Consider the following 25,683-nt stretch of genomic DNA (forward strand, 5'->3'; position numbering starts at 1 on the left):
GAGAGGGTCAGCGATGTGGTCCCCCATGTGTGCAGTTGTTGGCTGGGTGGAAGCTGCGTGATGCACCAGGCCACCTGTTTCTTTCTTTCTTTTTTTTTTTTTAAATGCATAGTCACTCTATTTTCAAAAAAATTAATTTATTTATTTTTGGTTGCTGCATGTGGGCTTTCTCTAGTTATGGCGAGCGGGGGCTACTCTTTGTGGTGGTGTGCGGGCTTCTCATTGTGGTGGCTTCTCTTGTTGCGGAGCACGGACTCTAGGCGCACGGGCTTCAGTAGTTGTGGCACGCGGGCTCAGTAGTTGTGGCTCGCGGGCTCTAGAGCGCAGGCTCAGTAGTTGTGGCGCATGGGCTTAGTTGCTCCGCATGTGGGATCTTCCCGGACCAGGGCATGTGGGATCTTCCCGGACCAGGGTTCGAACCCGCGTCCCCTGCATTGGCAGGCGGATTCTTAACCACTGTGCCACCAGGGAAGCCCAGGCCACCTGTTTCAAATGCCTTCCTGGGCTAGGTCACTGCCACAGTGGCCCAAATTCTTAGATTCCTGGGCTAATGAATCATGGTCTGGGTGGATGACATTGTCACACAGTGATAGCCCCCTCAGTCCAGCGGTCTTTTCTACGAGCGTGATTTGGAGGTGAGCATCCTGATATGGGCTAGGAGAGCTTGAGGGGCAAGACTAGGGGTCCCAAGACAAGCCTGCTGCTCTTAATTTGCTGCCTCCTTGCTGTGGGGTCCTGGCTCAGACCCTTGCCCTTGGGGAGGGGCAGAAGCCTCATCGCTGTCCTTCTTGGGTGGCGCTTTATCTTTCCAAGGCTAAGAGTCAGTGGTTCAGGGGTTCAAAGTTGGGCAGGGCTGTTGAGGACGATCCTGTTATTGTGTCAGTAGGTAGAGGCCACGTGTGCATGGTCTGACACTTGGAAGACCAGCATGGTTTTGAATATAATTTCGTCTTTGATAAATCAGAAGACTTGTCTGGCAACGATGGGATTTGAACCCAGGTCTGACCTCGCAGCCTGTGCCCCAGCCACGGCCCTTTGCACAGAGCCAGTGTGTGCCACTGACATGGCCCTCTGATGTTAGAAACGTTTGCTAGTAAGATGTGACCAAGTTGAATTAAAGTCCGGAGGCTCTCACACAATCTGTAACTTGTACATGGTCACCTTCAATCTATCAGAATTCACTCTGGATTTTTCACGTTTGCCTTGAATCGAGGCACTCGCACTGATTCAGTCACGGTCTGAGTCAGGATCTGATGGCTGTCCTGGGCCTTCCTCAGGCCCAGCGCTGCTCTCCCTGCTCTGGCTGTAGGTATACTGACGTCCTCTCGCTTCCTGGAATGGAGCCGATGCTCCATCACCTCAGGGTCCGTTGTGCTCACGCTCCTTGCCTCAGAATGTCCTTCTCCATGTGTTGATCGGCTGGTCCCTTCTTGTCCCCCACAGCTCAGCTCATGCCCCCCTGCAGAGGGGCCCTTCCCGCCACCCTGGCTAAAGCTGGCCTCCCCTAGTCCCCTCCCCATCACCTATTTTATCTCCTTCAAAGTAATGATTTTGTTTCTCTGTGTATCTGCTGTCTTTGTCCCTGATGAGAGGGTAAACTCTCCGAGAGGGTCTGCCCACCTCCGTCCCTGCTGTGCCGTAGGACAGTCCCTGGGACATCGTAGGTCTCAGTAACTGTTTTGTGAATAAGTGGATGTGTCTTAAATGCTCCTGCATCTCTCTTCTGGAAAGGAGCGTGAGGCTGGCCCTGGGGACCTTGGCCCTCCTTCCTGTGGCCGTCTTCTGTGATTCAGAGCCAGCAGCTGGCAGACAGAGGGGAAGGTGTCTCCCAGGGGGCCTGCTTCCCAGAAACATCCAGCTCACTTCCCTCACCTGGGCTCCTCCAAGGACAGAAGAATGAGGGGCTTCCTGGAAACCCTCCTGGCTTGGCCCCTGGAAGGTTGGAATGACTTGGGTCCTGTGCTTAGCTGTTAGTGACGAAACCCAGGAAGCATCCCAATTTCATGACTAGGAGGGGGAAAAACCTCCTTTGCTATTTGGTGAAGAGAGGAAAGGAAGCCGCCAACTGAGAATTCCCAGAGTGGGAGTTTCCTAAACTTTCCCTGGGATCAGTGGGTGTGAGAAAGAGGCCCCGACTCAACTCCTGCTGGGCAGGAGTTTGATGGTGAGTGTGCATGAGTGTGTATGGGTGTGCACACGTGTGAGTGACACCCAGAGACGGGGCTCAAGGGCCACTCAGGGTCACAGGCTGAGGGCATCCTTCCTTTCAAGGTCGGCTGCCCAAACTCTCCACCACACGCCGTCTGTCCTCTGCACAGATGCAGCAGGCAGTGGTGGGCCAGGATGGTGTGGAGAGAGGAGGGCTGAGCACCGGGGAGCAGACCTGACTCCGTGCGTCAGTGCTGGTGCACGAAGCAAGTTCTTTTTCTTGGGAGTCATCGTCAGCCTTCTGGTCTAGTGTGGTGATTGAAAAATTGTGTTAGAGAATCATTACTATTTCAGTTCTATTTTAAAGACATTAGGACAGCACCTAGGGGTGGGGATACGGAGGCTTGTTAAATACGATTTCTGGGCCTCATATTTAGAGAGGGGCTGCTGGTATGACATCTGCATTTTAACAGGATCCCCTTCCAGGTGATGCTGACCCAGGTGGCCCTTTGACCCTCATCTCCAGAAACCCTGTTGTTAACCCAGGACTCCAGGGTGAACCCATTTTCAGAGCAAGGAAACTTTTTCTGAGATAGAACAAGCCCACCTCTCCCAAGTTTGTTACTGGGACCTGTTTATATTTAACTAGGTGTTGGGAACCGTGAGATTTCCCTCTAGAGGAAGCTGTAAAGGCAGACTCTAAGGGGAATTCCCTGGCACTCCAGTGGTTAGGTCTTGGTGCTTTCACTGCCAGGGCCTGGGTTCGATCCCTGGTCGGGGAACTAAGATCTTGCAGGCTGTTAAGATCCTGTTTGACCTGTGGCATGGTCAAATTAAAAAAAAAAAAAAGGTAGACGCTAAGAAGTGATCCCTGACAGAGATGATCTCGGCACAAAGTGTAAAAAGGTTACAAGTGGGCGTGCAGCTCAGGATCCCACTCATAAGAGGATTGCTGCGCGTGTCCGGAAATGCGAGATCTTATTCATCAAAGTGGTCACAGCACAAACCTCTGGGAGTGAGATTTCAGGTGATTTTTACTATTTTCTTTATACTTTTCTGTGTGATACTAATCGCAGTTATCTTTGCAATCAGAAATAATAGTAAAGCCTCATTTTTGTGGGAAAGAAACTCAGAAATACAGAAACAGTTCTGGGCAGAAAGCTAGGTGGGACCACTGGTTGGCCTGATACATGCCTGGCATCAGCCCCAAGGGCAGGAATGGTGGATTCCTATTGGAAATATGGGCAGAGCCCCCAGCTTGGGCATTTCTGGGCTGGCCTCAGTCTTTCCTACAGCCACCTGGGGTCCCTGTGCCCTTCTTAGCTGGGGCCTCCCACGGGACCTCACTCCCTGGGCTCCATGCCTTTGGTGGATCTTGGTGCTAATGATTGCCCTTCTGGGGTGGTACCTCGGCTGGAGAAGAAAGTGACACTCCACCTGCCTCATCTCTTTATTTAATGTGGCGGAGATGGGATGGCACCACCTGGACCCTATGGAAACTTGGTGTTCTCCAAGTGGGAAGGCTGCAGGCTGTGGTCACGGCCGTCTTTGTGGTGGCCTAGACTTCTGTGTTCACCTCTTTCTGCACTAGAGGAGTGAACCCAGAGAAACCCTGACCTGGCAGCCTGGGAAGCACCTCTGTGGTCAGAAGGAGCACCGGCCTCTTGGAGATTGGAATCCCTGCTCTGCCATCCTCTAGCTCTGTGGCCTTGCCCTCTCTGGGTCTCCATTTCCTTATCTGTAATTGAGGCTGCTAAGAGTCTCTGCCTCATAAACTAGACGTCACAGTGGGTCCCTGACAACATGGCTGCTTTTCCTCCTCTCCCTGCACAGGAAAGGGGCTTTGCTGGAAAGATTTCCAGAAACTGTTTTGGACTTTGACCCTGCCCATATCTCACCTGTAGCAAGTGATCATCTGATGTTGCCCGGTGTGATTTCTTAGCAACCAGCTCCTTTCGGTCGGCCCAGCCATCAGACGCTCTCCAGCAGAGAGAGTCTGAGTAATTTTTTCCATTCGATGTGCATTCATGGAAGGGGGGGGGGGCAGGGATGCGTTTTAGGCAGTACCTGGCTCCTCCTTAAATTAGACTGTTTTCCATTCTCATCTCCCCAAAGGTGGTTTTCCAGACTCAGCCATGACTCACAATCTCAGCCTGCCTACGGGAGGGTCAGAAAATTGGTGAGAAGTCAGAGTTGGAGCATTGATTTTTTTTTTTTTTTAAAGACACGAAGGTGGAAAATCAGCATTTGCTTAAAAATGACTACCTTGTGGTGCAGCAAAGGGATCCTGTCCAAGAGGGTCTGTTCTAAGGAATGGATGTGTACGACTTTAATTCATCTCAGTCTATATTCATCCATCCATCCACTCATTCATTCATTCAGTACATAGTTATTGTGTACCCACTATGTGCCAGGTGCTGTTCTAATTGCTGGGGATTCCACAGCGAACAAAACAGACAAGTTCCTGCCCTAATAGAACCAAGTGCTTAGGTACCATTTATTTTCTCAAGCCACAAACTCCTCTCCCTCCTCTGCTCCCCCCTCTCCACCCCTGTCACACTGGATGAAGGGGGAGGAGCACAGGGCTGAGGTAGGATCCATGGACCTGAGGACTAGCCCTGGCTCTGCCACTAACTGACCACGTGGCCTCGGAACAATACCTTGAGTCTTAAATTCTGAAAAAGCTGGCCTTTCCTGTCCTTTCTCTGGAGGCTTCTCCACCTAAAATTCTGTGCTTCCTTGTGATTCCCCAATTCATTCACCATCCCTCCTTTTAAACATTTTTAGTGGCTCAGCAATAGTCTTTTCTATCATGAAATATTTCAGATACGTAAAAGAGAATAATGACCACCCAAGACGTACCCTTCAGCATAAGGAACAGAGCTCCGTTCACCCAACGTGCTCCCAATCATCTTTCTCTCCCTCCCCCCAGGGCCTGGCATTTATCATTTCCATGTATGTCTTTCTTCTTGAAATACATATGAATGGTATATCAATACTATTGGTATACATGTTTTAGACTTTCTATAAGTGTTGTCGTATTTTATCGTATTACCATAGTTTATCTTTGGCAACTTGCTTTTTCTCTCTCTCTGTGTTATGTTTGGAAGATTAATCCTTGTTGATACGTGTAGCTCTGTTTTATTGCTGCATGGTGTCTATTCTCTGAATGTACCACAGTTTATCCATATTCCATTCATGGAAACGTAGACGTGGTCTGGTTTTTTTTTTGCTTTTGGCTATTACACATGATTCTGGGGTGGATATTCTCACAGTGAATTCTCAGGTACAGGAGTTTTCTAGCAGATAAACCTTGATGTGAAATGACTGGGTCAAAGGGCATGGCTGAAACGCCCTTTGCCCCCTCTCTCCATCTGTCAGCTCTGCTCACCCCACCATCACTTTAGGTAACTTCTCTCCCAGTGGTTCCAGAAAATGGCTTGGATTGTGTCTCAGTAGCCCCACTTGGGTCACATGTCCATCCTTGGTTGTCCAGGCCTGGGTCATGGGCCCGTCCTTAGAGCTTGGAGGTGGGGCCTGCCCCAAGTGAGCCTCAGAGCGGGGGATGGGGAGGGCTGGCCCCATGAAAGATCAGGGTACTATAGCCGGGGGCGGGACAGCTAACTGTGGGCACTGCCCAGGGTAGCTGGGCCCCATGCTGTTAGGGGGAAGTAGCTCTTGTGCCTTTTGCCCCAAGTTTTCTTAGAAAGCACCTGTCTCTTTGGCAACAACAGTGGCCGAGCAGATTAAAGAAGCCTAGGTTTGTGTTTCACACTTTGATTTCTGAGCACAACTCAGGGCAGTGATCTTCAGTGTGTCCTTTTTAGAGATGGGAAAACTGAGGCTCGAGGGGTCTCAGCAATTCCCGAGGTGTCTGTGGGACCCAGTGAACTGGGAAGATACTCTGTCCTTACCCCCATGCTTTCTCCCCACACTCAGAGGCCAGGTGGCTCCTTTAATGGCTCCAGAATCAGTCCTGCCATTTTATAGGTGGGAGAACTAGGCCCCGAACAGGAGGGGGCTAAGGCTGCAGCTTCTTTGTTTCTAGTCACTCTGTTAATACCCTCAATACAATGTCGATGCAGGATGTTGTTACAGATGGGGAAACTGAGGCTCAGAGAGCGGAGGCAACTGGACTGGCCAAGAGTTGGGGATAAAGCTCAGACAACAATGAAGGCATCTCCTTGGTCCCCCTCCAATGCTACGTCCACGAGCCCTCATTTCAGGGTACTTTTCCACCCCAGAGGGAGCTGGCATCACCGCCCAGACCCCAGTTGTAACTTCAATGGGCCGAAGAGGTAGTCCACTGGGTCCCCATCCCCTCAGCTGCATCCCCGTGGGCTCCCCACAGAGAGTCCTTTCTTGCCTTTGATGTAAATTCTTGCGCTTTCCTGATAATATTCTGGGCTCTTCTTAACGCGCGGGGGTCAGCTGCGAGGCATCTTGGCAATTTATAATTCTTGAGAATTCTGTTTGGTGACATGAGTTAGCATTTAACAGACACCCTGCCACCTCCTCTCTCCCTATTGTGACAAGCTCCTGGCAGAATCCTTTTGAGACTCAGGGTAATTGCACCACGCTGGGTATGGGAGGACCACGTTGCGCTTGAGTGCGTCTCAAAAACGTCTCCACAATAGACAGTCAGGTACGCGTTTGCTTGGCTTCAAGGTAATGATTTAAACTTAATTTGACCCTTGATGAGGGAGCCCAAGCTTCTGGTCCGACACAGCCTTTCAGTGTGGGCTTGCCTGCCATGCCTTCAATGGTTACACAAATAATTCCTTCATAACAAGTGCCTTTCAGAGGATGTCTGCTGCTGACAGCTAATATAGAATTATTGCCCCTGAATGCATTTCTGTAATTACTTCCCAGAGATCTGTCTTTGTGTTAGAAGACATTTCACACTTTAGTAACATAAGTGTTTTGGGAGAGTACGAGCAATAATTATGAATAGTCTTTCCGTGAAAATAAACCTAAAAAAATTATAAAAGCTAATGCTAAAATTGGTTAGAGTCAGGGAGGAATTTCATTTGAATTTGATTCATGTATATTTATTCCAAGTATAATAACCCTTCTTATATGGAAACTTTTCATTTTTTTAAACAAAAGCAGTAATGATACAGAGATCCCGCTTTCTAATTTTTGAGCAATACTGAAATGGCAAACTGATTAAATGTGACAAGTTGCTTGAGACCGAATAAAGAAGCGTAATCGTGGAGCTCTGATAGGAGACATTTGTGGTAATGGAAAATGAAATGATTCACAGTGTGATCAATAAAAAATTAGCAGCATTTAATAAAAGGTTTCTGCTTCATGTTGATTAAAGAACAACGCGAGCAGTTTGAAATCCGAGTTAAGTGACGGTTTGAGGATGAGCAGGGGGTGGTGATGGGGCGTGGGTGTGCGTGCGCATATAGATCACGCAGATATTGGCCATCCGAGGTGGCCACCGGGCCCCTGGAGTGGGTCTGGAAGTTTCCTTTGCGCTGCCCACTTGACCTTTGATCTGTGGTTAATCCTTTCCAGGTCTGCCCTCCTCCTAGGCTCCAAGCAGGCCTTGCTCTGATTGGCGGGTGTAGGTCCGGCCCACTCCCCACTTAAATCCACCCCCGCGGAGGGGGCTCCCGCCTGAGCGAAGGCTGTGTTTTCCCCGAGGCCCCTCAAGTGTGCTGTGTGGGCCCTTGGCTTTGTCCTGTCAGCTGCCTACGGGTCCAGGTTTCTGGAGACTTCCGGAATGCCCCACAGCTCATTTGCGGGACTGGGCACCCTCCTGGGCGCTGGAGGGAAGTCAGCAGCAAGCGGGCAGGCCTCAGTCAGCGCAGGAGGTGAAGCGGTAGGGGGGGTGAAGGGTCCTTGCAGGGGGCGGGGCCTCCGCCCGTGGGCCGTGGGGTCCGGGGGAGCAGCTTCGGGAAGCTGTCAGTGCCCTCTGGCTTCCGCCTCAGCAGCAGCAACGCGGTGAAGCCGCTCCCTCAGACACGTTCCCTTTCCTCCAGGCTCCACTTCAGTGTTCCCGGGGACGCGCCGCACACCGGGCGGGCTGTCTCCACGCCCGGCAGCCTGCTAATTTCTAAAGGCTCTACACAGCCTCTCCGCTGTGGCTGCAGGGAGTGGGGCTTCTGGCCTTGCAGGCCCTCGCGGGGCTGGACCGGAGACCCTGGTCTGGAGGATCGCTGGGGGGCAGCTGGCCTCTGGGTTACAGCAGAGGCTCCTCAGGACCAAGGGCAGGGAGTCCTTTCCATTCCTGGAGTCCTGGGGCAGCAGGCAGGACCAGGGGCCTGTTCCTGGCTTTGTTCCCACTGTCTCGACTTTCCCCAGAGACTTGCAGAGCCATGGCTGGACGTTCAAATGCTAGGGTAGGAAGGGCCCTTTCAGACTGCTTGGTTCGCATACATTTATCGAGCACCTGTTGTGTGCCAGGCCTTATGGTGGGGGCCGAGTGGGGTGGGGGAGTCAGATGAGCAAAATTGATGCTGACCCTGCCTGCCTGGAGCCTGCTCACTGGCGCGGGGACGGTGGGATGTTCTGCAAAGAGGACCATGACTGCTGTGGTAAGAGCAGGAAAGCGGGGTGCCCAGTGAGCACCCAGAGTGCGTGTGGGGGGCTGGCCCTGTTGGGGTGAAGGTTCATTGAGCTGAGCCCTGGACGGTGAGGAGGAGTTGTCTGGCTGGACTTTTGCCCACTTCCTGCTTTCACAGTGGAACTCCATCTGTAAAGCACTGCTCAGTGGGACCCCAGCGTCTACAGCAGACAGAGTGGGGCTTCCTTGGTGGGGAGGTAACCCTCGGCTTTCTACCCTCGGGCCTGCCCCTGGCACAGCGAAGAGTCACTAAGGTGCCCTCCTTTAAATATTGCTGCTCCACGGCCCATGCCTTCATTTACAGATGGAGCCACTGAGGCCAGAGAGGGCGGAACCTGCCGGGATCCCCGAGCGACCTCCGTGTGGCCTGAGGGCTCTGGGCTCCAACTGCACCGCTTGTATTTGCCTTTGACCTTGAGCCACTCTTGCTCAGCCTGGCCACCCGTCCTGTCTTTGTGGGTGCGCATCTGTCCCCGGCTCCCCTTTCCTCCTCCATGGAGCTCCTCTTTCTGCCATGGCTGCTGGGGCTGATTTGCACCCCAGCATCCGCGCCTTGAGTTCTGCTCCTGGACCGGGAGCAATTAGGAGCGCCAGGCCATGGCTCTGGCCACAAATTAGCTGGATTTATCGAGCTCCCCATGCTGCCCCGCGTCCTGTCCTCCCTCCGCTGCCTAGGTCTGGCCTGCTTCTCCATCTCCTCCTTCCCAGCGGCCGTCGGAGACAAAACATGACAGCAAGGAGAGGGCAGAGTGGTCATAGCCTCAGGAGGTCACGAGGCGGTAACAGTGTACAATTTTCATGGTTCCAGGGTGGCTTTGTCCAACTGTGCTTCATTACTGCATGTGGCGAGATCAGTTTTATTAAGATTGTGAGGCTCGGAGGAGGGACACCGTTAAGGACCGGCTAGAAAAATATAATTTTTTTCCCTTTTGGTGAGGGTGTTTGTGATTGCTTTTTCTCCCCTTCCTGCTCTAATCCTCCCGCTTTCCCGCCCTCCCATCTACCGTCTTTTCTTTCCTCTCCTTCCTTAACCCGCAATAGTTGGGAGCTGGGGGCGGGGGGGGGGGAGCGGAAGCTGCCATCTCTCTCTGCCTTTGTGGCTTGAGCTCAGCACCTGAACATCCCCTGGGAGGGGAGAGTCATGCATTCGATCAGCAGGTACTTGCCCATAAAGGGCAAGGTGCTTGTGACCAGTGTCAGCCTCAGCAGGGTAAGCAGCTATGCTTTGTTCTTGGGGGCATCTACATCACTTAGAGCAGTGGCTGGCACATAGTAGGTGCTCAGAAAAATGTTTGTTGACTGACCAAAGATGTGGAAGATTTGTGTCTGATCTGGCTCCAGCTTTGGGGGAGCTTACTGCCCACCACAGCCTGGGTGGCAGAGACCTGGGGCAAGGTCACCAGGATGATAGCTCCCATAGGGAGCTTCTCCAACCTGAACGTGAGGAAGTGATATCTTCCTCATTTTCTAGGCAAGGAAACTGAGGCTTAGAAGTGCAAGCAACCAAAGTCACACAGCAGGGAACCTGAACCCAGTTCTAAATCTCCAAAGAACGGACACTTTCATCATTGTACAGCTAAACTCCCTGTCTGACCCAAGGGGACCCAGTGGCTCTTGCTGGGTGTGCCCCATGGTAAAGATGCCCCAGGCTACATCCAGCCCTCCAAGGCCTATTGTTTCACTCATGCCATGTTTCTTAAAATTTGAAGTTAACACTTAAAAATCCAGAGATTTCACATAAAAATATGGATTTCCTTCATTAAAAACAAAACAAAACAGCTAATGTCTGTACTGGGCCTTGCTTTTCTGTATGGTAACTATGCAGAGGATTTGAGCAGGGACCACCCCCTTGGGTGGGTGTACATCTTCCCCCCAGGCTCCTCCAGTCCGTTCTACTCATTTGTGTAATGGTGGGGGCCTTGGAGTTGTGAGCTTTGGTCCACTCATGATCTGAGTGACAGAGTGAGCTGTCTGAGCTATCTGAGCCTCAGTTTTGCCCTCTATATAATAAGCCTAATGTTGTATCTCCCTTATTGGGCCATGGGTCACTGGGGGAAGGCTGCAAATGAATTGGAAGATCTGGTCTGAGAAAAGTGATTGCTGTCACACTGCTAACCATTTTGGCCTCGGGTTCTAGAATTCCTGACAACTAAAGAGACATCCTCTGGAAGGTTCTTATTTTTCTGGTTAACCATGGGCCTGTGGAAAGGGGGGCCCTGTACCCAGTCTTGCATCATCGGCCAGGATGGAGCATCCCAGCAAGGCTCGTGTGATGCAGCCCAAGGTCAGGTTCAGTGTCTGGCTGACCGTGGCTTTGAAATTCCATCCACGGAGCCGTCCACACTGACAGGGGAGCAATAGGCGCTCCCCCCACCGCCCAAGACAGCATGTGGAAGTTGCTTCCTTATTTAAGTGGAACTTGGACAGCAAATTATGTGTTAAAATATTTGCCTACAGCTCTGCTGCCAAGGGGACCCTTTAGGCTGAGTGTTAAATGTTACCCTGCTGCCTGCACTGCAAATATTTTAAACCTGAAGATAAATAGTGGCTGCCTTGTGGAATTTGGGGCCAGCAGCGGATGCACAAGCAGAGTTTCTAATTGGGGTTGGCAAGCTCCTTGCCCAGACCCGGCCCAGTCCCTCTCTTTCTCCATCCCACCAGGGCAGGTGTGTGTGAGAAAGCGTTCATGGAGACGTGTCCTTCTCTACAAGCAGGGCCAAAACGCCAAGGTGAGGTTCAGCCAGGGGTTTGACCTCACGCCCAGGTTCCGAAAGTGCTTCCTCCACGCTGGCCCTCGGGAAGCATGCTGCTGGTGATACTGTTTGGAGGACACATACGGGCTGTTAGGATGGAGCACGTGTTCTCTATTAAAGCGAAATGTTGCTCCAGGATAAACAGTTTGCAAGTGGTAGACACCTGCCTGGACTGCGAATTCTGTTGGGAGGCCCCCCCCCCACAACTACGTACACGGGGAGAGCACAGGGCAAGTGGGCTTGTGAATTATAAACACGCCCGCATCATCTGCCCCCGGGACAGACCCCCGACAGGGGTCACGCTGTTTTCTGGAGGAAGTGGGCTTGTCACTTACTCAAGGTCACACAGGGAGGGAGGGGGGAGCCCGGACTTGAGGCCAGGAATTTCCTCTCCTGATGCAATGGATCCTTTTGTCTGTATGGACATTTTTGTGCCTTTCGGGGGCATGTGCCCTGACATTCTCCATCCTCAGGAGCCTGTGAGGCCTCCTGCCAGAACCTCTCGTGCAGAACGATGTCTCCACCCTCGTGTGTGAGCCATGATGCAGCCTGTGTTGGTTTGAATTATGATAGCAAAATAAGACAGTAACCGTAGCTACTGTTTTCTCAGGCTCATTGTGGGCCAGGTATCAGGCTTTGTATATACTACCTCATTAAAATAATTTAACTTCATTAAAATTTTTCTCAGAGAGGGTAAGTGACTTATCCAAGGTCTCCCAGCTGTTACGTGACGGCATGTGGATCTGAACCCAGACTGGCTGGCTCCAAAGTCTGGGATTCTTTTCGGTTCTTTCTCTATCAACCCATCAGTCCCTGGAACATGACTCCAGCTGTCTGCTGCTTGTGTGTGTTGTTGCTTCATAACCATCTTTCTGCAGGAACAGCTTGGTTCAATCAGCCCCACTGAACTCCTCTACACTGGTGCTCCTGGTGCCCCCTGTTCAGTTGGGTTCCCTCGTCAAGCCCTGTACGTGCCTAGAATTCACTGTCTGGTGGTTCTGATTTCTGTGGAGGTGGATGGTACGGTCTCCTATCCAGATCTGATTGCGGGAAAAGATGGGGAGACCGTCCCAGGACTCGCTGGCCTCCAGGACTGATTCTCCCGCTTCCCACTGTCACCTGGCACCAGTCCTGCCCTTCACACCTCTCCCTGTCCTTCCCCTGCACCCTTGTCTTGCACTTTTGCCCACATCCTCCTCTGCCCGCCTGCCCCTGCTCCAGCCTCCTCTGGGCTCCTTGAAACCCTGCAAGGCTCCTGGCTTACCCATATCTGTGTGTAGCTGTGGGCACAATTCTTCTCCCATTGATGGCCAGCCATACAGGAGCCTATCTCCACCTTGTGAGGGCGGTGTCCATCACGATTAAGCTTGTTGACACAAAGGGAATCGGCCTCACACGGGAGAATTGACATAGGGTCACTCATGGGGCGAGGTGTCGGGGGGGGTCCTAGAGCTAAGACTGGAACCCGGTCCCCTGAGTAACCTGGCCCAGGCCGCAGGCATTTACCACCTATACCTCCCTTGGGGCATTCATTTCTTCACTGGGCAGTCATTCATCCACCCCATGTTGATTAAGCATCTTTTCTGTGCCAGGCCTTGTGTGGCTTTGAGGCCACCAAGATGAAAGAGACCGGGGAGCACCCTGTATGTTGTAGCAAATACATGCGTGTTATGCCTGGCACACAGTAGGCGCTCAATCAATATTTGTAGGGTGAATGAAGGAGACAATGGACAAAGGTGTGTGATTGTAGCCTCTGGGATATCTCACACCTCTCATACTCTGCCCTTGTTTTTCTCGGGCATGTAGGGGTTGCTCCTGGCTTTCTGCCTCCGTTGGGAAGGTACTCAGCCATGGGGCCCCAGAGGCGGGACCCCCAGTGGTCCCTGGTTGGTTCTCAGGGTGCCCAGGGCCCCCTGATGGCGGGGTGATCCCCACAGTCCTTCCCAGGAAGGAGAAGAGGCAGCCTTCTCGCTGAGGTTCTTTCTGACTTGCGTGCTGGCCGGGGACTGGGGCCAGAGGGGAGACACCCTCCCTCGCGGGTGTTCTCAGGTCCTGGGGAGCGGTGAGGCCCCGACAGCCCTGACTCATGAGCTCAAGAAGCCTGGCTGAGAAGGTAAGAAATGTCCTGTTCCCAGACCTGGCAGCCTGCGGGCAGCCTGGCCCCCCGGGGCCTCTCCCCTTTCCCTTTTTTCTGGCAGTGGACTCAGCCAGCTGTCCCCTGCTCAGTGCTTTCACAGGCATTCCCTTTTTGCCCTCCCGTGTGGTGGTTAAGAGTCAGGATCTGTAGTCAGAAGAGCTGGGTTCGAATCCACGCTCTGCCCTTCCCAGTGTGTGTGATTTGTGTGTGGTCCTGAGCTTTGGTTTCCCCCTCTGCAAAGGGGAGGTATCAATTGTATCTCCCTCATAGGCTTACTGTGATGATGGGATGGAAGGATGTGAAGGTAGAAGGGTACCCACGGTGTCAGCATCACTCAGGGTGCAGGTGGCCTGGGGTGGGGAAATTCACTGTTTTCTAATGATAAGCAATAAAGGCTGGGTGTTTTGTTACTGTCTCTCTTTGCTCATAGAAAGTTCCCCAAGCCCATATCTTGGACTCAAGGACCATGGCATGTGTGGGTGTGGTGTAGTGGGATCAACCAGTGTAGGTGTACCCTCTTCCTCCTGATTTGAAGAAGAAGGTGGCAGGACAGACTGGCCCCATCATGTGTTAGGTTGAACCATTTGAGATTGCCAATTTTTGGCTTTTTTGACCTACAAAGATGGCAACTTCATATGGTTCAACCTAATACTTATCACACAATGAACAGTACTGTTAACACTTCCCCTCCCCCTACCTGTGTTGATATTCAGAGTCTTGTTTCTTTGAAACCAATTAATTCATACATTCACCATTTACTGAGCACTTACCGTGTGTCTGTACCAGGGGCTGGGGAGATAGTACCAAGCCAAACCAAACACAGCTCCTGCCCTCGTGAAGCTTACGGGGGCGTGTTCCAGCTGTCTATTGCTGTGTAGCAAACCACCCCCAAACTCAATGACCTAAAGCAACAATTATTAGTTTGCACACTTCTGTGGGCAGACTGGGCTCAGTTGGTGCTCTCACTTAGCATTTCATGTAGATTTGCAGTCACGTGCCATTTGAGGCTGCTGCCTTCTGAAGGCTTGTCTGGGTTGGATGTCCGAGATACTGCACTCCCGTGCCTGGCAGTGGGCGCTGGCAGCGGGGAGCTCAGCTGGGGCTGTCGACTGGAGCACTTAACACTCTCTCCATGTGGCTTGGGCTTCTTATGGTAGGGCAGTTGGGTTCTCAGGGGTCGTGTCCCAAGAGACCAGGAGACAAGGCGGAAGCTGCATTCTAGTTTCTGTTACATTCTAGCGTTTGAGGGAGTCACCAAGGCCAGCCAGGCCAGAGGGGAATTGTGGAGGGGACTCAGATCCCTCTTCTTGATGGGTGAGGGCAAGGTCTCCCTCCACGATAGCACATGGGATGGGAGGTGTTGTTGCTGCCGTCCTGGGCAAATGCGGCTGCCACCAGAAGGCAGAGAGTAAAAAAATCAGCCTATAAAAGTGTAAGTGAACTTTGTGCCAAGTGCTCTGACAGCAAAGGGAAGGGAACTATGGGGAAGAAACTATGGGGACCTGTGTGACCTTGGTGCTCAGGCCCACGGGGGACAGTTATGGCAGAACCTGGAGTGTGAAGAAGCCCTTGGCTAAACAAACTTGAAGTTCAAGGGATTGAACAAAGGTCTGTGGGGCTGTGGCAATAAGTGGGAAGTCAGAGAGGTCAGCAGAGCCCTTGCTGGACTTTGGGGGCTGCAACCAGGCCCCTGCAGATGGCCTTGGAGGGTTGGCAGATTCCTTGACACTCAACTCACTTTTCCATTGAGGCTCTGCTGTGGGGAGACTGTGTAGCAGAGTCGTTAAGAGTCAGGAACAACTGTGTTTGCAACCTGCCCCTATGGCCTTGCCTAAGCATCGTCACCTCACAGAGCCCCGGTTTCCTCACCCCTAAAATGGGGCTGTGATGGTGGTCAACTCATAGGGCTGCCCGGCTGGCTGGGCTCAGAAGGTACCTGGCATGCAACTAGTGCTCAATAAATGCTAGCTGCTCTTGGTGGACCCCTGGGCAAAAGGATGGGGGTGTGCACATTGGAAAACAACTAGGTTGTGAGTTGTCCTGGGTGGAGCGTGAGGCCGGGCAGGTCCGAAGCTTTGTTAATGGATGGAGAGGCTGGCATTTACGGTGCCGATTTTGTTTCCTGTCCCTCGCTCGTGGCCCTGGGGGGAGAGGGCCCTATTCGAAATTGTTTACTTTGGGCCTTCCCTGGGTGTCCCCCGGGAGAACTTGGGTGGGGCCGGAGGAAAAGGCACCAGTGGTCCGTTTTCGGGACATCCTTCCCAGCCCCGGTGGAAAAGAAATGAGCTCTGCTGACTTTGCTTTGTGGGCCTGGGTGGTTGGAGGGACCTGGGGGTCAACTGTAGTTCAGGCCCAGCAGGTCACCACGTTGGAAACATGAGGCAGCACTTGGGATGGGGGCTCAGGCAGGGCTGGTGGTGGCCGCTGGGCTCTGTGTCCTCTGTGCTTGCTCGGCGAGGACCCTTGAGGCACCCAGGGGGCTGGTTGAGGGCAGGACGTGGGCCAGCAGGGTCACCCCCGATGAGCCAGAGCCGGGTCAAGGTGCTCTCATTAGGGCCCCGGGGGCTCACTGAGCAGCTGCTCAGGGTGGGCCTGGGAAAGAGGAGATCCAGAGGGTGCTCCAGGGGGGACTGGCGCCCTCGGCTGTGTCCTCAGGGCTCCCACCTCCCGGCCTTGGGAGTCTGGGGCTCCGACAGGCCCCGTCCTGGAGAAGGGCAAGCGGCTCCACATCAGAACTTGTAGGTTCAATCCCTTGTGTGGCTTTGGGTGGCCTCTCAGAGCCACAGTTTTCTCATCTGTAAATGGAAGAATAACACCATTTACTCTTTTTTCCGATTGTAAGGATCAGAGACTGGGGGGCATGAGAGTGCCTTACAGAGTAGAGCCTTGAGCGGATGGAGGGCTTCCTGCTGTAGAGGTCCTGATTCTGATGACGCAGCAGAGGGGTCCCCGGGGACTGGAGCTTCAGGGACATCCTGCTCCCTAAGACTACTTCAGCCCATGTGACCCCTGGGACCTCGGGCGATGAGGTCCCCACGTCGCCCGCCCCTCCCCCTTCCCGCCCCTTTCTGTGCAGCCACCTTGGCTTCCCATTAGGAGACAGCGGCAGGGGAGGTGACAGTTTCTTAAAACAGATTTATGCTCTTGGATGACTTTATGGGTTTTTGCCTTATAAAAACCCAAGAGATGACATTCTGATTTATCTACTCCTGAGTCAACAGGATGTACCAGATTTAAAGAGATCAAATGCATTGTACTGTTTGTGGTTCCAGTTGTGGATTAGATGAGCTATTATGGAAAGTGCTGCCAAGTAAATATGGCAAAAAAAAACAACAACAAGGGGATAATTTAAATATGTCTATTAAACTGTGTGTTAAGTAAAGTAGCACAGGCGTGGTGCTGAGCATAACTTATTATCTGGAGAGTTGGTGTAGTAGATAAAGTGGGAATTATGGTTCTTTCTCCCCCCTTCAGAACTTTTCTTTTTTTTATTATTAAGGGAAGAGACTGTAAACTAGGAATTTCAGAGACGGGCGCTTGCCTGTGTAACCATGGTTGTATGATGACTTATAATATTGAAGGCTCCAAATGATATTTCTCATTTCTTTGCTTTCTATTTCTTGCCGTCACCACAGCAGCAGATCAGATTTCCTGAGATAAATATGCTGCCTGGCTTTTAATGGGATTTCTGTATTGCCGGGAGTTGGCATGTTCTGATGATAAAAGAACCTAAAAATTGTACATCCCTTAATTGGTAAGAAGAGAGATGTTTTGATGGGCCACAAATGGAAACATTGATTTTTACTGCCTCTGCACAGTTCCAAGCGGCGTGTCATGCCACGTTTGCCGCCACGGAAGGCGGCAGCTGGCTCTCCAATGAGCTGATTTGTGTTTGTAGGTTGTTGCTGTCGGGTGCTTGGAGGTGCATGTTCTGTGCAGACGGGAGAAACAGAGCCCTTATAACATTATCTATTTCTGAATAGAAATATTTATAGGACTGTGGCTTCGACCTTGAATGAAATGCATTCTTTGCTTCATTTCTCTTCTTGCTTTGGCGACCAGTCCTTGGGGGTTTAAAGGTTGTGTGCTGAAGCCTTTTTCTGTAACTGTGATGTTATGGGTGACACACACACACACACACACACGTGCATACACACACCTTTGCATATGCGTATATGTTTGCATCAATATCTTTACACATAGTAGAGATTTCTCTCTTTAGTTTAAATAAGTGCTAGTTTCTGCACAGATAGATCTGTTTTCCAGGACAGACTGTGGGAAGAGACAACAGGCACTTTGATTTTCCAGTCCAAGTCTCTGTATTTTAATGGGCAAGTTTAATCCACTGACATTTATTGGGATTACTGATATATTTTGTATGTAATATTTACCATGCATTTTTTGCACTTTGGTTTACAAGTTTTTGTTGGGTCCTATTAATCTCTCAGATTGAGGCTGTTCTCCACTTCCCCCAGCTGTGCAGGGAAGTACACTAGGCAGGAGTCAGGATGTCGAGGTGAACATCTGTAGGGTGCTGGGGATGTTGCATCCTTCTGGCTGGAGGCCAGGTGCCTTACCTATGAAAGGGGAATAACAAAGCTGTCCCTCTTTGCGGGCAGGGGGCGGAACCATAAGATAGCTTGAGCCCCCGTTTAGCTCTAGGATGTGTGAGACTGTGAAATGGGGCTACGTGTGTGTATTTGCGCTTTGAAAGCGCACAGAATGCTATGCAAATGCAAAGCATCGTTATCATGATCATTAACTCACTTTTCTGTACAGTTCAACCACTGGTCTGCACAGTGCTAAGCACAGAATTGGTATTTTATTTTAAAGAAATTGGTCAAATGATTCCAAGCCTGGTTCTCACTGTCTAGGCTGATACCGGGGCACAAGTGAGCACTCAGGTGCATTTTAAGCAGCAATTTGACTATCCGTGGTCCTGCAAACACATGTGCTTCCTTGATTCCAGAATCAGGACATCTTTGCAAAGAACTGAGCCAACATCTCCACATTGGGAGGCATGTTATGTGGAAGGTGAGCCTGGCTAAGAGATCTCCCAGCTCTAAACTTCAAGGCTTTGGGGGAAACTAAAAGTTCAGGTGCATTAGGAACAGCTGATGGAAACTCTAGAGAAATGTGTGAGAGAACTGGGTTTTTTAGGAGACAAAATGCTAAGGTATTTTCACCTCCCTGAGGGGTCATGACCCCCAGCATCCATGCACAGAGGGAAGATGACAGGAAATCCCTCTAGAAGATTTGCACCAAGAATTAAATAATCTAGCTGAGAATTATGGCACCACATGCTACAAAAACCCCCATATTTTAATATACTGAGAGGTGTCAAGAAGAATGGACCCTGGGAGGCAGAGTAATTAAATGTATCTTCATAAATGCAGAGTGATTCTTTTAAAATCCTTTCCCAAGACCCCGTCAGCTGACATGGACTGTATTCTTCCTGTTGGCAGGAGGCCTAGAAGGAGAGCCAGAGTGTGATCGAAAAACCAGCCGTGTGCTGGAAGACAGGAACAGCGTGACAAGTCAAGAGGAGAGAAATGAGGACGATGAAGACATGGAGGATGAGTCAATTTACACCTGCGATCACTGTCAGCAGGACTTCGAGTCTCTGGCAGACCTGACGGACCACCGGGCCCACCGCTGTCCTGGAGGTAATGCTAAATAGCACCGGGATTCTGACAGGTGGTTATACGGATAATTGGACATAGCAACAGCTTGAAGCCTCAAGTGAGATTAAAGAATTAATAATGTAATTTTACAGTTAATGTCATTTTATTGTGGTGTCTTGGGTACCCTTTTAAATAAAATTAAAAATGAAAGCAACAGCTTTCCAGCAGGCAGGAGTTAGGCGGAGGTGCCCTGTCCTTGCTCCCCCAAACTGCATTCCATAGTATGTGGGCCATAAGTGGGTGGGTCTGCACCCCGGATTTCTGGAAGGCCTTTTGGAAACCCAGCAATTAAGAGGTTATTAGTGCAAAGTTAAGCAGCTTAAGTGTGGAAAGCTGCATGAAGGAGTGAGCTCCGAGGCAGGGCTTGTGATGGGATGGGGAGAATTTCAAAGGCCAGGAAGTACCCCTACAGAAAGGGACTTGGTTCCACCTCCGCACTTGGCCTTCTGCTTCTCTGGGTAGGAGAAGGGTGGCTGGGAGCAGTTTCTGACTATAGCAGTTTGACTATAGCCCTGTGTTCTATTTACCAGCTGCCTCAGACAAGGTGGGCAAGGCCACAGTATATAGGAGCGATTTAAGACTTCACGAGTTGAGTGTGTCTGTGTGTCTGGGATGCGTGCAGTGTGTGGGGTAGGGGAAGGGGGGCATGCATATTCCCGGGAGTATGGCAGCCATGCAATAGGGATAGGGGTTGGCGTGTTTCCAGGCTCTGAGCAGGGAGTCCAGAGCATGTGTGTGCCTTAAACAGCTATCCTGAGACATCTCCTTCTATTGTGAGTGTTGATGAAACCCTTTGGGTGCCGGTTTGTGGGAAGAGGACCTCAAATCTCAGACCAGTATTCCAAGGAGGACCCGACACCTGTTTTGCAGGGGGAATTTGCTGGTAAGAGATAGGTTGGGACTCAAAGTCTTGCTTCCCCTGCCTTTCATGCCATCTTGGAAGATTGAAAGCCAAGTGTTTGTGGAACTTTGCTATGACTTTTCCTCTAGTGACATCTGTACCCGCACAGCCTTCGGTAGGCCAAGTCTTCATTCTCGCCCTCTAGAGGGAATAGATATCAAAAACAATAGACCCGGCAGGACTCCAAGTTTTGAACTTTTTGGGGCTCAGCAAACCAAACCGCAGTCATTTGGAATTTGTGATATTTCAATCATTGGCAGAGGCAACAGCCAACTTACAAGCTTAGAATCAGTATTAGAAGGGACTTATAGGGTTGGCTTTTCCAGTCCTCTTATTTGCTGGGGGGGAAATACTGAGGCGTTGAGAGAGAAAGGTGACTGCTTAACCAAGGTCACATAGCAATTTGGTGACAGAGCCAGGACCTCCTCAGGACCCTGGGCTATGGACTCTCATTCTTGGACTTGAGAAAACAATAGATGCTAGTGTAGCTCTTGATTTAGCCAAGAACTGAGGTGAAATCTTAAGTACAAAAGAGTGAAATATTGTCACTTACTTTAAAAACAATCAGTAAATTGATCTTCTAATTAAAGCTATTCTCTTCATATTCTATGTGAAAGGACGCACTGTTCTCATCTAGTTGTTAAAGCAGGGCCCCTCAGGACCACTGCTAAGTGATGCTTTGTAGAGTCTCTGCAGCTCTTGGAGTGAGGTCCTACCCCTGGCACTACTTAGGCTGTTCCTTCCTCCAGTTTTTCAGAATCAAGGAGATTCTTATGTCTTTTACCACACTTTTGAGAATGGTTCTATTTCTAGGTGGAGAAGGGAAAATGTGAGACTTTAGGGCTGTAAATGGGGGTCTGTATTAGAAATTATAAATGGTAGCTAATTGTTCTTCAGTCCTGGGTGGGACTGTCTTCCCAGTGGTGGTCTCTTCACTCCACAGCCTCAGACTTTGGCTGAAATCACGGCAGCCCCATTTGCAGGGTCTCAAGCCGTCTTTATTGATGCTGCTGGTATCCACCAATTCCCCTGCCTGCTTCCTGACAGGACCCCACTAACAACCTCCACTGGTACATGGGAACCAGGAGTATCCCCAAGCCCTGGAGCATTGGATGGGAGTCAGAGATGCCTTGAAAGAGTACAGGAAACGACCTCGTCTAATAGCATCCCCAAGAAATTCATTACCACCCAGTAAAGGTGTGACCCAGCGTGGGTGAGTTTCCCTAACATGGAGGAGATATGTGAGGAGCTATTTTCCCCCAGTTCTTAGGATTACCCAGGGACAGGATACACCTTTGGGAATTGTGTGCATATTTTCAAAACCAGTCCCTATCTAGGACACTTCCACATCCTTGGATTGCGCAGCGGTTTTCAGACTGTGTTTCCAGAGGTGTCTCTGAGGCTCTTGGGGTCGGTATTGGGGCCTGTCTGATTGAGGGGGCTCTGACACCCACTCCAGTCAGAGCTATCACCTTAAAAAGTCTGCTTTATACATTGAGCTATAGTGTAAGATCTTTAAACATTGGCTTCTACTTTAAAAGTTTGGAACTGGTACAGAAATGCAATAGCAGGCCCTCCCAGGCCAACCTCATGTGTCTGCTGGACGCTCATCATTGATCACCCGGCCGCAGTACTAGGGATGATGCAGGCGGGCATTGCTGCCCCATGGAGCGTCACTCTGGAGGGAAAGGTGGACACTCGGCAGCCCAACAAAGACCATTTCAGACGAGGATTTCAGAGAGGGCCCTGCTCTGCTGAGGCCGGGAGGGCTCTGGGTGCTCGGAAGATGTTTCTGAGGGAACAAATGAGTCTTGTTTCAAGGGAAGGTGGGGCGTCCCTGCCGTTGAGGATTTGGGCCCTGAGGGCAGTGCCACCTGTCCGTCGGAATCTGGCTTTGGGTGTGAACGACACTCGTGCCCTGCAGAGGGCTGCCCCCCCGGAATGTGAAGGCGGCACACCCCTCCCCAAGCAGGGTGCCCGGGAAGCCCAGCCCTTCCAGATGGTCAGCGTGTTGGGAAGAGGCTGTGTGGAGGGGGTGGGTGTGTTTGTGGGGGCCATCTCAACTGTGGTCCTTTTATTATTATTCTTTTATTGAAGTATAGTTGATTTACAATGTTGTGTTAAATATTGCTGTACAGCAAAGTGACTCAGTTATACATATTACATATACATTCTTTTTCATATTCTTTTCCATTATGGTTTATCACAGGATATTGAGTATAGTCCCCTGTGCTATACGGTAGGACCTTGTTGTTTATCCCTTCTATATATACCAGTTTGCATCTGCTAATCCCAAACTCCCAGTCCGTCCCTCTCCCATCCTCCTCCCTCTTGGCAACCGCCAGTCTATTCTCTATGTCCGTGATTCTGTTTCTGTTTCATAGATAGGTTCATTTGTGTCATAATTTAGATTCCTCGAATGTGGTCCTTCTTTGAACTGCTCTAGCAGAGTGCGCTCTGGGCTCTTGCTGTGGCAGTTGGGGTGTGGGTAGGGACACTGTCTTTTTCCATCGGAATCTGGGAGAGTGGTGTGAGGTCTGAAGAGTTTCTGGGGTGGGGATGTGGGGATGCTCTTCATGGACGGGGAGCCTCCTGCTGGAATGACAGTGGTGGTATTCATCAGGAAGCCCCCAGATCCCCCAACCTGGAGCTGGGACTGTCTGCACTGAAGAACCCTCATTTCCAGAGGTTTCGTTGTCCCTCAGCAGTAGTTGGCAGTGCTGGGTCCAGGAGGAGTTGTTGAAGTGTGGACTTCACGAACTCAAGACAGCTCCATCGAGACCTGTTCATATTTCTCTCTCTCTCTCTCCCCCTCTGTCTCTCTCTCTCTCTCTCGTCTCTCCTTTGTGTCTGCGAGAAACCGACCTTAAACCCACAAGGTAACAGACATTACATCTTTATGACACACAAAATGAAACAAGCAAGAACCAGTTCTCTCTGCCGATGCTCCCACCCCCCAACAGCTGTCTGATTTCTCTTTGTTCCCCTCCAGCCCCTGCCCACAGGATAACAAATGTTTACATGCTTGGAGTCGTGGGCACTTACCATCTTCTATTTGGCATTTGTTACTGAACATTTTGTGAGTGGATTCCCATGTTGCCACATGGTCTCCTCCATTTGGGGAGCTCTCCTGTGCAGCTTGGGTTGCTGGTACTCGGTCCATATACTATAAAAATACTAAATGTAGACTAATATGCCAGTAGATCAAGACTTTTGCAGCAGAATAGATAAAGTCTGACTCGATGTGTGATGGGCTTGTCTGCTCCTGATGGAGAATCATTTGTGGGCACCAAGTGGGGAAGTGTTTGGTGGCCGTCTGAACTGATGATAGAAAGTCTCATTAATTTTGGTTCTACCAACTCGAATAACATCGGGAACAGGGAGTGAGCTGAAGTTTACATTGACACAATTTGTGCAGTGTTGGTCGAGCACCTTTGGGCCCTATAAACGATTGCAGGGGAGGTTTTCCATCATTTTCTAGGAGCCAGGAGGATGTCAAGTGCCTTAGAAAGTATCTCTGGGAACTTCCTGGAGCACTGTGGAAGCAGACATGAGAGGTTTGATTTACCCAGGGGCTGATTCCAATTTTTCATGTGCTCATTGAAGCAGGTCACCCATGGACCTTCAGTCTGGATTCAGGTGGAATGTTTCCCTGTGTCCTGGTATAAAAACTACCTTTTAAGGATACTCTGTGATTCGTACTGACAGCACGTCGGCCCAAATTAATGAGGCTCACTGCCTGAGGACATTTGGGTGCTGCATCTATGCCGCTATCGTGCTTTAGACCCACCTTTCCTAACTGTGTCAGGAGCAGTTGTCAGCAGGGCTGTGCCTTGTGTCGGTCTCGAAACAGCCTGGGTCCCCAGGGCTGGAGCACCCGGTGGCTTTTGCAGGTCCCTGGCCTCTTCGCCAAAGGCACTGCTGGCATGATTCGGGGTTACATTATAGGTGGGGAGAGGCAGATGGAGTCTCTTTAGAAACTGAGGCTTCTCACTCTGGGCTCCAGGCACTTGCTCCACAGAATACGAATTGCCACCAGGACCGGGTAGGAGCCTTGAAGTATGCGGGGTTCCTGCCGCCCTTGGGGACTTGCGGGGGGCTGCAGTCCTGACACTCTTCATATATTGAGCACCTGTCACGTGACAGGCCCCATGGGACTCGCCCTGGAATGTGCCCCCTGCAACCCCCACATTGCTCTCTCTGCAGCCCCTGCCCCACTCAGTCCCCAGTGCTCACCAGGTTCTGTAATTATTCCGTGATTGTTTTCGATGTGTTTATCACCCGTCTCCCCCGCTACTATCAGGCTTCATGAAGACAAGTCCTGTCCGTTTTGCTCCCTGTTATGTCTTAGGCCAGTGCCTGGCACACAGTGGTGCTTAATAGATGCTTGCTGAATGAAGGAATGATCTCACCTTGTCTTTACAACATCCCAGCAGGGAGGTCCTATTTTTCTTTTTTCTTTTCTTTCTTTCCTTTTTTTTTTTTTTAGAATTATGGGACTTCTCTAGAAAGAGGTGGCAAGCTGTTTTTTTTTTTATTTTTTTTTTTATTATTTTTTATTTTTTTAATTTTTATTTTTTTAATTTTTATTATTAAAAGAAATTTTTTTGGCCGTGTCACGGCATGTGGCATCTTATTTCCCCTACTAGGGATCGAACCTGTGCTCTCTGCAGTGGAAGTGCGGAGTCCCAACCACTTGACCACCAGGGACGTCCTGAGGTCCTATTTTTCATCATTCCTCCCCATTTTACACATTGGACAACTGAAGCTCGGAGTTAGGGAATCTTGCTCAAGGTTACAGAGCTGAGCTAAGATTCGAGGTCTCAACAGCTTGTGCTGAGAACACAGATTGGGGACAGTTCTAACCTCCAGACAACACAGCTTTTTAAAAAAAATTTGGTAGCAATGCAAATTTATTTATTTATTTATGTATTTATTTATTTTTAAAATTAAAAAAAAATTTATTTATGGCTGTGTTGGGTCTTCGTTTCTGTGTGAGGGCTTTCTCTAGTTGCGGCAAGCGGGAGCCGCTCTTCATCGCGGTGCGCGGGCCTCTCACCATCGCGGCCTCTCTTGTGGCGGAGTACAGGCTCCAGATGCGCAGGCTCAGTAACTGTGGCTCACGGGCCCAGCCGCTCCGCGGCATGTGGGATCTTCCCAGACCAGGGCTCGAACCCGTGTCCCCTGCATTAGCAGGCAGACTCTCAACCACTGCGCCACCAGGGAAGCCCAACACAGCTTTTTTGAATGCTCAACTTTAGAAAAAATAAGAGAGGGGAATTTGTTCAAATAGCAACAGCAAAAAATGTGCTCCTTGTGGGTTAATTTCACAGCTCCCCAGCACCCTCGCCCAGCTGCCCCCCTTTCCTGAGGATTGGGACCAAGGAGTGTTTCCCCAGCCCTTTCGGAAAGGCAGACCCTCCTTTTCTGGCAAAGGTGAAATGCTGCTGTGTAAAAAGCCGGGTGGAAAGTTAATTACACCC

General features: G+C 50.7%; 1 protein-coding gene across 3 annotated transcripts in view; it reads left to right on the forward strand.

Moving 5' to 3' along the window:
* The window catches only part of ZNF423 (zinc finger protein 423), a 330,174-nt gene that overhangs the window by 87,777 nt on the left and 216,714 nt on the right, over nt 1-25,683 (forward strand). For 2 of the 3 annotated variants that reach the window (XM_061173369.1, XM_061173368.1), the window contains exon 3: nt 19,081-19,281. In XM_061173369.1, the coding sequence (XP_061029352.1) occupies nt 19,081-19,281 (201 nt within the window). Of the gene's footprint in view, nt 1-7,894; nt 7,974-19,080; nt 19,282-25,683 lie in introns of those variants that run through there. The other variant, XM_061173370.1, reaches the window with a different exon arrangement.

Source organism: Eubalaena glacialis, chromosome 18, assembly GCF_028564815.1.
Source record: "Eubalaena glacialis isolate mEubGla1 chromosome 18, mEubGla1.1.hap2.+ XY, whole genome shotgun sequence".
NCBI classification, from domain to species: Eukaryota; Metazoa; Chordata; class Mammalia; order Artiodactyla; family Balaenidae; genus Eubalaena; species Eubalaena glacialis.